Consider the following 12,977-nt stretch of genomic DNA (forward strand, 5'->3'; position numbering starts at 1 on the left):
TATGATCAAGAGCCAAGGATACTGAAGGAAGAAGTCCAAGGTATATTGAAGGAATTGGCAAAGACCAAGGCACCAGGAATTGATGGAATAAAAATGGAAATCTTTCAACAAACTGATGCAATGGAGTCATTCACTCATCTATGTCATGAAATTTGGAAAACCACCACCTGGCCAACAAGACTGGAAGATATTCGTATTTATGCCCATTCCAAACACAGGGGACCCAATGGAATACAGAAATCATCGGACAATATTATTAATATCCCATGATAGTAAAGTCTTACTAAAGATAATACAAAAACAGCTGCAATCATACACTGACAGAGAACTTCCAGATGTTCAAGCCGTATTCAGATGAGGACGTGGAACGAGGGATATCATTGCTGATGTCTGATGGATCTTGACTGAAAGCAGAGAATATAAGAAAGATGTTTACCTTGTGCTTTATTGACTACGCAAAGGCTTCTGAATGTGTGGGTCATGACAAGCTATGGACAACATTGCAGAGAATGAATATTCAGGAATACTTAATTGTGTTCATGAGGAACCTGTGTGTAGACCAAGATGCAGTTCTTAGAGCAGAACAAGGGAACACCAAATGGTTTAAAATTAGGAAAGATGTGTGCCAGGGTTGTATTCTTTCACCATACTTATTTAATCTGTATGCGGAGCAAATAATCTGAGAAGCTGGATTTATGAAGAAAAACATGGCATCAGGATAGGAGGAAGACTCATTAACCTGCGACATGCAGATGATACAACCTTGCTTGCTGAAAGTGAAGAAGACTTAAAACATTTATTGATGAAGATCAAAGAGCACAGCCTTCGATATGGGTTGCATCTCAATGTAAAGAAAACAAAAATCCTCACCATTGGCCCAATAAACAACATCCCTATAAATGGAGAAAAGATTGAAGTTGTCAAAGACTTCATTTTGCTTGGATCAACCATCCACACTCATGGAAACAGCAGTCAAGAAATGAAACAATGTATTGCATTAGGCAAATCTGATGCACAAGACCTTTTTTAAAGTGTTGAAGAGCCAAGATGTCAGTTTGAGGACTAATGTGCAACTGACCCAAACCATGGTGTTTGCAATGACCTCATATGCATGTGAAAGTTGGACCATGAATAAGGAAGACCGTAGAAGAATTGATGCATTTGATTTGTGGTGTTGGAAGAGAACATTGAAAGTACCATGAACTGCCAAAGAACAAACCAATCTGTGTTGGAAGAAGTACAGCCAGAATGCTCCTTGGAAGCCAGGATGACTGGACTTTGTCTCTTTCTTTTGACATAGTATCAGGAGGTATCAGTCCCTGGAGAAGGATATCATGTTTGGAAAAGTGGAGGGTCAAAGAAAAAGAGGAAGACCCCTCCCCTCCTCCCCCAACGAGATGGACTGACATAGTGGCTGCATCAGTGGGCTCAAACATGGCAATAGTTTTGAGGTTGGTGCAGGACTGGGCAGTGTTTCATTCTGTTATGAATAGAGTTACTATGAGTTGGTACTGACTCGATGGCACCTAACAACAACAATAGTAATAAAAATCTATCACTACTTGAACGATCAACAGATCTAACTATGTGGAGAGATGGGCAGGTTTGGGGGTACACTCTCCTGACCCTGCCCATGCTCATTGGTCACTCACCTTTTTTCCTCCTTTCCTTGGTGCTTTGGCGGGTGATTCCTTTTCCCTGTCCACTGCAAGCTTTAGGTTTTTTAGTTCCTGTCTCATCAACTCGTCAACCTAAGTAAGCACAAAACAGACCCCAGGTGTCAGTGACTTTCAGGCCTCATGCTTTCTGTGCAAAGTTTAAAACCAACTTAAGTTCTGGGATAATGTCCTTCACAGAAAACTGCAGCCAACTAAATAGGCAGCACGTGCCTGCAAATGCTGACTTGCTACAATGCCCACGTGGGAGTACCTGTACTCGGATCTCAGACTCTAGTTCTTTCCGCTTCTCCTCTTTGATCAGTTCTGGATCATAGTTCTGGTGGAAATTCCAAGACTCATCTTTGTCCTTCCAGATATCTGTATACCAGAAAGATAACGGAAAAGAAAAAGAAGGGAGACATTCAACACATATATTAGTAAAGCAATCCAAGTATGGCGAGGGTGTGCCGGCTACTAACACGGGGTCCTCTTGGTCCTACTCTGGTGTTAGAGCTATCCTACAAAGAGAAGAGGCAGAGAGACAGAGACAGAGGGAAGACAGCTTCATGGAGAGGGAGGCAGAGACGGGAACGGCTGCCCCCATCAAGGAAGATGAGGAGCCAGCAAAAGCTGTGAGGGGAGTAAGGACGGATGGAGCAGCTCCCGCAGAGCTCTGGGAGACAGCATGGCCCTGCCCTGCACACCTTGGAGACAGTACATGCCTTTGCTCTAGTGCACTTCGCAGATAAAACTGTGGTTTGCATGAATGGGAGGTCAGTGGCCACGCTGTGTCCCACAGAGCCTGAGGCACCATGTCCCCCACCCTGTGTGTCTGCGTCCCACTGTGGTCATTCTCGCCACATCTGAAACGTCTTCCTCTTGCTTTGCTGTTGTTGTCAAGTGTTTTTGAGTCAGTTCTGACTCATAATGACCCCGTGTAGGGTTTCCCAGGAGCGGCTAGGCTGGTGGGTTTGAAGCGTTGACCCTGAGGTTCAAACCGACCTTGTGGTCCAGTGCTGATCCTATAGTGCCGCTCCAGGTCTCCTCTTGCTAGAAACCACTTAATGGACTACTTCTACACACACTGGGAAACCCCAAAATGTGTGCTTTATTGTGATATTCACTTTACTGGGGAGGTCTAGAACTTAACGTGTGACATCAATGGAGTTTGCCTGGGCATCTCTGTCCTGTCACTTTGCAGGTACTGACCTTAGCCAGCAACCCAGCCTTGCTCAACTTCACCGTCCTTTTCTGAGGAATGGAAATGCTCACGGCACTAGTGTTGCATTAAAGTATGATCACTCCCGTTCAGACCCATTGGTGGCTGCCATTCCATATCTACCTTCTCTGGTAACACAGACTGAAAGGTTCAAGGTTCGAATTCACCCAGAGAAGCCTCAGAAGAAAGTCCAGGTGATCTGTTTCTGGACACCCTATTGATCACAGTTCTACTCTGACATATGTGGGTTCACCATGAATCGGGTTGGACTGGACATCAAGTGGTGACCGAGGGATGAGGAGTCACTGGGGAAGCAGTTGTCCCTAGGAGCAGAGACATGCCAGTGAAGTAGAAGCGGGATTCCCTGGGGCCAGTGAGTGGGATCTCAGGATGATCCAGGGGAGCTGTGGACCAGGACAACAGGAGTACTGGTGACTCCATCTTCCAAAGTGAGTCTGACAAGCAACTTCAGACTTTGTGGGAGTGTGGACCGGTTCCTGCCAGCTGTTCCCTGGTTTAGCACAGTCGCCTCCCTTGGTAGGCAGGCTGTGGACAGTCTGGTGGGAGTAGAACTGCTCAGGATTTCTGCTGGATCCCCTGAGGGTTGCCAAGGTCCACCTGACTCCCACAGGTGAGCCCAGGGGGATGGGCCTGGGCTTCAGGTGTCTGATGAGACGCTATGAAGGAGCAGTTACGGGTGACATAAAGTTGTTGGGCCAGAATTCTGGAAATGACGACGTTGGCAGGACCCACGTTTCCTCTGGGAGGTTGACTTGGTGTATGAACGGCAGACTCGGGTGAAGACACAGTGCTGACTCTTAGTTTGTAGAGCTCTGTTACCGCCTGTCCTTCTGCAGGGAGGGTGGTACTCGGGAGGCAGTCTGGACCGATGCTGGGCAGGGAGGACAAGCAAGGGAAGTCTGTCTGAGGGCCAGGACTCAAGCTCAGGGGATGTCGTCCACCCAGAGAGGGCAGATGACAAGGCCGATACTGAGGGGTGAAGACTTGGGAAAGATCTCCTGGGCGTCATGCGTGACCAGGAGTGGGCACACAGCAGGCGGCTGGAGATCCTGTAGTTGCCATTTCGTTATTTTATTCCAGCAACACCAGTCTAGCCTACTCATTAGAGTCAGAGTGTTGCTCTAGTTAATAGACAGACAGACAGACAGCTGTTGTGGAGTCAGCTCTAGCTCACGCCGACCTCACATACATCCTCACAATCAACAACCCATCCTCGTGGCTCATCCCACCGATGGTCTTTCCCCTTCCCCTCGCTGGCTCCCCCTCGCTGGCTCCCCCTCGCTGTACTTCACCAAATGTGGTTGTCTTTCTTCCTGGCCCATCTTCATCAGGAAGCTCAGCTGACACGTGTCCACCACAGGTGACCCTGCTGGGATTTAAAAGACCCGTGGCCAAGCTTCCAGAATCACAGCAACACACACGCCACCACAGTACAATAGATGAGGGGTGGATCAACAACATGCAATATGTTGTCTTTATAAATCCAATGATGTAAAAAATATTCTAAGTCAGAATTATCTGCAAGTCCATTTTCTGCCCAGCACCTTGTAGGAGGTGAATTTTGTGGGTCACCTTAAAGGTCTGTGTCTGCCCAAGGCCCGTCCAGTTACGGTTTCCTTGTGTGAAGGTCATTGTTTCCTTCTAATTACATTTTCAAAAATGTACATTAGCTTGGCCTTGGATAACCGAAAAATGTAGGCATAACACCTCCTTCCTTTTATTGGCTTAAAATCATCGACTTTACCCCTTGGAAATATCATTAATGTTGTTATGTGTCCTTGAGTCCATTCGGATCCCAAGTGACTCTACAGGACAGTGGAGAACTGCCCCGTGGTGCTTTGTTCTGGGAGCAGATTGCAAGCCTTTCTCCCTTCGACCTTCTGGTGGTGAAAAGATCATAAAAGGTTTAAATGTGTTATATGCCATGCTATTTACTAGTAACACTTTCATTCTAAAAGGTTTTTTTTTTTCTTTTCTTTTAGGATGTCTGTTTTGACTGTTGTCGTCTTTTAAGAACTATCTTCACGGGATGAAATTGACAGGAGCAATTCAAAAGGTCAGATTGGAAACTTCCGGGGGCAGCGAGTTTATGTGAATGGGAAAGGCGCCATTTGGTAAACGAGGGTGAGAATGGTTGCATGGCTCCGAGAATGGAATGTGCATCATCGAATTGTCCGTGGAGAAATGGCTGCAGTCTGCACCTTTTGCTGTACCTGTTCTTAGCAGCAGCAACAGCTATCCTTGCTCCCGAGAGATTTTTTTTTTTATTTCCTTGACCGACTACTAAAATTTATGCTAACGGAAACACTTCTCTGTTAGACAAGGCTATTTGAGAGCCCAAGGCCTGTGTTCACTGGAGGAAGCTGCATTGTGTTTCTCACTGGAAAGACTAAGTGGACAGGAGTGTGGTCCTTCCTGCAGCTCGCTGAGCAGATTCGTGGGCGTGGCCTATTTCTGTACATGTCGTACAGGGTGGCTTGAACTCTCTGTCTGAGGCTGTAAGCGCAGTCGTGCACGGTGGCCTTGTCATTTCTGTGTCCTGTCACTGCAAGGCACCTTTCCCATGGCATTCTTGCAGGGGGTGAGTCTCAATCCCTTCAGGAATTTCATGGACGTTTATAAATGCAGGGGCTATTCACGGCCCTCAAAGGGCACCAACTGGCCCCCCTCGCTTCCACATGGAGAATCAACTTTTATCCCCATAATGAGGAAAGCCAGGCGTTTGTACTTTCACACGTGGGGGGAGGGAGGTGGGCCGAGGGGAGCGGTGAGGAGGGAGGGGGCTGAATCGTAGTGATTAAAATGCTAATGTTTTATTTGAAAAGCCAAACCTTTGATTTTTAAGAAAAGCCTTCCAAGACCAAGACGTTTAATTTCCTTACACGTTTGATGCTGCACAGTGTCGAATTGGGAACAAGGCACCCTAACCGAATCCTTGTCCCGTGGGATTCCTGCTTGGTTTTGCTGGCTATAAAGAAGATGTGCTATGGTGGCCTGAGCGGTTTTCAGAGGCTTCCTGGGGGATCCACAAGTTGTTAGACTTGACTTCCCTTAGGAAAATTTGTTTGTATTAAAATGGTGTATGTACACAGTTTTCAATAATAATACACCAGTTCCACCCTTTAGTTAAATCTCCAGTGGCATTCACACTTACGTTATTTTAAAAACTCACTGAGTAAATTCAGTGGTGACATGATATGGGCCAGGCACCCGTGGGACACAGTGAGGAGAGGGCGGGAAGACCTCAGCAGTCCTGGGCTGTAGGGACAAGAGTTGGGGCGCAAGGACTAGAAGGGATGCGCGTGGGGGAATAGCAGAGCCTCTGTAGGTAGAAGGGAGGCATGTGATGATGTGATTTTAGTATTTTAACTTTCTGTTGTGACTTGAGTGAACGTTTTCAGAGCAGATGGGTGTACCCACAGTTCATACACATCCTATTTCATGACATGGATGTCATGTAGTTTCCATCCCTCCTCCTGCCTTCTGGGCTTTATCTCTGGTCAGTGTTGCCCTTTTGATCGTGACTGATTGGTTAGGGAGCTTGGGCCTCCCCTGTGTGACTGTTCTAAGTTGAGCAGCGCGCCAGTCCCTGACCTGAAGAAGGGTGTCTATGGGTCACAGTGTCGAGGGTTCCACCAGGCTCTATCTGACCAGTCTTGTATGTTTGTGTTTGTGTGTGTGTGTAAGGATGTCTGACGCCCTGGATGGAAGCCCGTTAGTCCCTTCCTTGAGCTACTGGTTAAGTCCACACCCTAACCTCACACACTCACATCCCATACACCCTACTGCACCCAGAGTTACATATAAAACAGGCAAGGCAGCCCTCAGCCCACCCCCAGTCCATGAAATGATTCAAATTAGCCCAGTTTCGGGGCAGCCAAGGAATCTAGCTAAGCTCCCATCTAAGCCGACTCTCACAGCCCCAGTCTGGTGTCACCCGACACGATTTGACGTGGACTTCAAGGCCAGCCCTTGTGTTCCTGCGTGGCTTCTCTCATGGGGACTTTTCATCTAGGTTGGCGGTTTGATTGCACCAGTCTCTGCTGCTGCTCTGTGGGAGACAACTCCAGCACTTTGCTCTTGTAAAGTGTACAGCCTCGGAGGCCCTCTGAAGGGGCGGTTCTCCTCTACCCTCACGTTCAGCACAAGTCCACCTCGAAGGTCCTGGGTTTGTTTGTTTTGCCCTTCACCTGTCCAAGGGACCCCTCACTTATTATCCAAGCCTCATTGGGTGATGCGGAGTCGACTCCGACTCACGGTACCCCCTTGCGTGTCAGATCAAAGCTGCACCCAACAGGATTCTCAATGGCTGATTCTTTAGAAGTAGACCAGCCAGGTCTTTCTTCTGAGACTGCTCTGGGTGGACCTGAACCTCTAACCTTTTGGTTAACTGCTGAATTCTTTAATGGTTTACACCACCCAGGGATTCTCTCCATACCTCCTTATGTGTAAAAATGTTTTTATGTAAAATAATTTTTAGGCTAGAATATGTAACCTGCGACTTTACCTAGATTTAGTTGACTGGGGTGCAGGCCATGAATCAGTTAAGCAACATTAACGCAGTGCAGCCCAGAAACCACCAGGGCTGGGAAGGAAGCGTCCAGATGGCTGACGCTGGCCACAGAGACTACGTTACGTCCCAGTGGTGCTTTCCCGGCATTTCCACGACAGCACTAATGACCAGGGTCACTTTGTGTTGGGATCTATCCCAAGGGTGGAGTGGAACCAGAGTAATAGGATAATGGCTCCAGCAGATGCTGGGAGTATCTGAAAGACCAATTCATACCCTTGTAGATCAAGGCAGAAGATGGTGATGCTAATCTGCGCTGAACAACATGCAAAAGAAGTATGACATGTCAGGATTCGGGCAGAAGTCTTAGTCTAACATGAGGACATTTTGCTGTACATACGGGATTGATTTTTGTCATTGAAACCAATCTTGGGAATATTTTGGTTCCCTGTCACTAAGCAAGAAAATGTTTAATCTGAAGTCTTAGGGGGTGAAAATCAGGACAGAGATTTTGAAAATGTTCTTATCCTTTATATATCTTGCACTCAGGCGGATTTCCTGTCCTTCTGTGTTTTACCTTTCTTTCTGGAGACTGAAAGGCATGCCTTTGGACAAAAGACCATGATGGGGCCCCGAAATCCCCAGCCTGTGCTGGGCTGAGAGAGCGACCCCCCACTTCTATGTGTTCCCCCGGTACTGACCTTGGTATAATTTATTTCCTTCTTCCATCCCATGAAGAAAAAGGCTTGGGGACATTTTCCACCCGTCATCTTCCTCCTGTTCAAAGCAGAATACGATTTGTGTTCATTATGGGCTGAGTTTATCTGTAGAACCGAGGCAGTAAAAAGTAAGGACATCCTAATTACTAGGAAGTAGTAAAGATGGACCCTTGGGGTGGCACTGTAGGATCAGTGCTGGACTGCGAACCACAAGTCAGACGTTCAAACCCCACCAGCTGCTCCTCGGAAACTCTACACAGGGCTGTTATGAGTCAGAACTGCCTCAACGGCACTAAACAACAACAACAAAGGTGTTGTGGGTAGGGTATATGGTTTCTGAGTAGCAGCTGGTGGGTTTGAACCACTGACTTGCAGTTAGCAGTTCAGTGCTTATCCTACAGCACCACACTAGGACCCTAGGAAATTGTTGTTTAATGCCCTCGAGTTACTTCTGACTCATAGTGACCCTGTATGTTTCTGAGGAGTGGCTGGTGGGTTTGAATCACCAACCTCGCAGTTAGTAGTTCAGTGCTTATCCTACAGCTCCACACTAGGTCTACCTGCAAAAGCTTATTGTTGTTGTTGTCAGGTGTCATCGAGTCGGAACCGACTCATAGTGACCCTATGCACAGCAGAACGAAACAATGTCCGATCCTGGGCCAACCTCAGTACCGCTGCCACACTTGAGTCCATCAATGATGCCACCTGGCTGATCCATCTCATTGGGGATCTTCCTCTTTTTCTCTGACCCTCCACCTTACCCAGCATGACATCCTTCTCCAGCGACTGTTTCCTCCTGACAATATGTCCAAAGTATGAGAGACGAAGCCTAGCCATCCTGGCCTCCAAGGAGCACTCTGGCTGCACTTCTTCCAAAACAGATCTATTGGTTCTTTTGGCAGTCCATGGCACTTTCAGTATTCTCCTCCAACACCACAACTCAAAGGCATCAATTCTTCTATGATCTTCCTTACTCACTGTCCAGCTCTCACATCCATATGAGGCTATTGAAAACATTCACCGACTGAGAAATCCAACATAGGGCCACTCTGTGTTAGGTTCTCCTCAGTAGCAGGAGGCCTAGTTTTGGTTGGTGGTGCAATGTTTAAGTTAGCTGCTAACTGAATAGTCAGTGGTTTGAATCCACGCAGTGGTTCTGCAGAATCCCATCAACATGGCAGCCTGGAAAACTGTACGGGGCAGTTCTGCTCTGCCATTGAGAGATAGAATCATTCCTCAGCACCGAACAACAATAGAGAAGAATATGTTGTTAAATATCATTGAGTTGGTTCTGAGTAAGAGCGACCTTGTAGAGGGTTTCTAAGAAGTGGCTGGTGAACTTGAACCACCCGTCATCTTTCCGTGCTTCAAACCAACCTTGCAGTCCAGTGCTTATCCTACAGAGCCATACCAGGGCTCTCTCTATTTGTGTGCGAAATGTGGCAAGACATTTATCAGAAAATATTTGCCATTTAAACCATTTTCAAGTGCATAATTCTCTGACACGAACAACATTCCCCCACACCACCAACCGCCACCACTGTCTCTTTTGAAACGTAGTGGTTACGAATTAGGCTGCAAACCTTAAGGTCAGCAGTTCGAAACTACCAGCTGTTCCATGGGAGACAGATGAGGATTTCTTCTCCTGTAAAGATTTACAGCCTCAGAAACCCTGTACAGGGTCTCTATGAGTCGGTTCTGACTCCACGGTTCCGACTCCACGGTACAAAACCACCAGATGGAAACTGGGTACTTCTTAAAACTTGACACAAAAAAAGGCTATCACATGATCCTAGTCTCAATTGCCTCATCTGCATTTGAAAGGTAGGCGGTGAGTAAGGAAGATAGCAGAATTGGTGCCTTCAGGGTTACAGTGTGGCCCAAGAATCTTGAAACTATCACAGACAACAAACAAAGCTATCCTGGAAATGAGAATGTGGGATTTCATCTCATGTACTTTGGACATGTGGCCAGGCGGAACCAACCCCTGGAGAAGGGCACCATGGCCGGTAACGTAGAGGCTCAGCAGACAAAGAGGGAGACCGTCAAGGAGATGGATTTTCACAGTGGCTGCAACCAGGGGCTCAGGACAAGACAACAATGATGAGGACAGCACAGGAGTGGACACTGTCCTGTCCTGTTGTGCAATGATGTTGCTGTTGAGTGCCATCAAATCGGTTCCGCCTCATAGTGAGCCTGTATAGTGTTTCCAGGGAGCAGCCTGCTGGATTTCCTGCCCTTGTGGTCTTCAGTCCAGGCTGATCCTATGGTGTCACACCAGGAGTCTAGTATTCTTGATACTAAGTGCCATCGAGTTGGTTTCGACTCATAGGGACCCAGTATAGGTTTCAGAGGAGCAGCTGGTGGGTTTGAACTGCCGACTTTGTGACAGTCTAATCAAGTCACTATAAGTTGGAACCCACTACAGGGCACCTAACCACCACAACAAGAAATGTCTTGGCTACGTGAATCTGCCAAGACACAAAGCAGATTGTTGGTTCTTAGGGGCTGGGGGACGGGGCAATGGGAGTAACTGTTAATGGGTGTCAGGGTCTTCTTGGGGGGCATGAAAACATTCTGGAACTTGGTAGAGGTTGCACACCATTGTAAATAGGTGACAATGCCACCAAGTTGTACACCTTAAAGCGTTTCATTTTACATCATGCAGTTTGACCACATTAAAGACATACTTGCTCATTCTTGGCCTTAGAGTCTTTGTTTAGCTAATTTAGCTAATATTTGTCTGTCTACCTATCTGAGGTCCTAGTCATTCATTTTTGCCCAAAGTGCTGGCTGCGTCACCCTCGTTCACTGCTCTCCTTGTGATCCTCTGAGCTTTAGCAGACTTAATTTTTTTAGTGCAGTTCTAGGTTTGCAGAAAAATGGTGCCAAAAACAGAGGATTCCATACACCCCTCTGCCCCTGGGCTGCACAGTTTCTCCTGCCAGTCACATCTTGCATTCCTGAGACACAAAATTGAGGAACTAACACAGATACACTATAATACATTGTTATTCACTCAAAACCGTGCTTACTGTAGGGTTCTGTGGTGTACAGTCCTGCCAGCATCCACCAAAGTGTCATGTCCCATGTCCACCTTCACAGCATCCTACAGAACACTTCCAGGGCCCTCAAACAGCCCGGGGCTTCACCGCTTCATCCTCCAGCCTCCCTCATACCCCTCCTCCTGAGCTTCTGCCAACACTGAATGGCTCTCAGCATCCCAGCAGTTTGGTCTCTTCTAGAATGACAAATAGTTGTTATCAAACAATGTGGGATGTGTTCAGACTGACTTCCTTCCCTGAGTCATATGCATTGCATTTAAGGTCCCTCCCATCTCTTCCTGGTTACACAGCTCCTTTCTTTTCATCACCTAATCCTGCTCTGTGGTACAGATGACCACAGCGTCCTCCTTAGGGTTTGGGCCATGTCTGCCACCCCCTAGGACCACCCTTTCTTTAAACCCACTCACGTTGGCATTCATGTTCTAGCAAAGGGATGAAGGACAACCCCTGAAAGGAGAGGCGTGGCCTGGAGTGCCCTGTGGCCTCTCCCTGTGTGCCTCATGTGATGAGGAGGGTTTCTAGGTGGTGGAATTTCAACTCTGCACATCATGGGATCATGTCTGCATTATAACATGATGTGCATGGTAGCCCAGGGGCTGGAGAGCTCTCAGAAACAGCCATGACTCTGCTCCCTGATTGTTGATGTTGTTGTTGTCAGGTGACCCCATGCACAGCAGAACGAAACAATGTCCGATCCTGGGCCAACCTCACTACCGCTGCCACGCTTGACACCATCAATGATGCCACCTGGCTGATCCATCTCGTTGGGGGTCTTCCTCTTTTTCTCTGACCCTCCATCTTACCCAGCATGACATCTTCTCCAGCGACTGTTCTCTCCTGACAATATGTCCAAAGTAGGAGAGACGAAGCTTAGCCATCCTGTCCTCCAAGGAGCACTCTGACTGCACTTCTTCCAAAACAGATCTATTGGTTCTTTTGGCAGTCCATGGCACTTTTAGTATTCTCCTCCAACACCACAACTCAAAGGCATCAATTCTTCTATGATCCTCCTTATTCACTGTCCAGCTTTCACATCCATATGATGTTATTGAAAATACGATGGCTTGGGTCAGGAGCACCTTAGTCCTCAAGCTGACATCTTTGCTCTTCAACACTTTAAAGACATCTTGTGCAGCAGATCTGCCTAATGCGATACATTTTTGATTTCTTGGCTGCTACTTCTATGAGTGTTGATGGTTGGTCCAAGAAAAATGAAATCTTTGACAACTTCAACCTTTTCTCCATTGATAAGAACGTTGTTTATTGGTCCAGTGGTGACAGTTTTTGTTTTCTTTATATTGAGATGCAATCCATACTGAATGCTATGATCTTTGATATTCCTCAGTAAGTATTTTAAGTCCTTTTCACTTTCAGCAAGCAAGGTTGTATCATCTGCATATCGCAGGTTGTTAATGAATCTTCCGCCAATCCTGATGCCATGTTTTTCTTTGTATAATCCAGTTTTTCAGATTATTTACGGACCATATAGGTTGAACAAGTATGGTGAAAGAATACAACACTGTTTCACACCTTTCTTAATTTTAAACCATTCCATTTTCCCATGTTCTGTTTGAACAACTGCTTTTTGGTCCATGTACAGATTCCTCATGAGCACAATTAAGTGTTCTGTAATACTCATACTTCACAATGTTGTCCATAGCTTGTCATGATCCACACAATCGAAAGCCCTTGTATAGTCAATATAGCACAGGTAAACATCCTTCTGGTATTCTCTGCTTTCAGCCAAGGTCCATGGGACATCAGCAATGATATCCCTTGTGTCAC

General features: G+C 46.8%; 1 protein-coding gene across 1 annotated transcript in view; it reads right to left on the minus strand.

Annotated features, from left to right (window-relative positions):
* Positions 1 to 12,977, minus strand: part of IQCA1 (IQ motif containing with AAA domain 1) — a 202,256-nt gene that overhangs the window by 81,335 nt on the left and 107,944 nt on the right. Inside the window, exons 7-9 of the mRNA XM_006866815.1 lie at positions 8,110 to 8,185; positions 1,930 to 2,036; positions 1,653 to 1,751 (exon numbers count right to left, since the gene is read on the minus strand). Of these exons, the coding sequence (XP_006866877.1) occupies positions 1,653 to 1,751; positions 1,930 to 2,036; positions 8,110 to 8,185 (282 nt within the window). The remainder of the gene's footprint in view (positions 1 to 1,652; positions 1,752 to 1,929; positions 2,037 to 8,109; positions 8,186 to 12,977) is intronic.

The sequence above is a fragment of the Chrysochloris asiatica genome, unplaced genomic scaffold (assembly GCF_000296735.1).
Source record: "Chrysochloris asiatica unplaced genomic scaffold, ChrAsi1.0 scaffold00096, whole genome shotgun sequence".
Lineage (NCBI taxonomy): Eukaryota > Metazoa > Chordata > Mammalia > Afrosoricida > Chrysochloridae > Chrysochloris > Chrysochloris asiatica.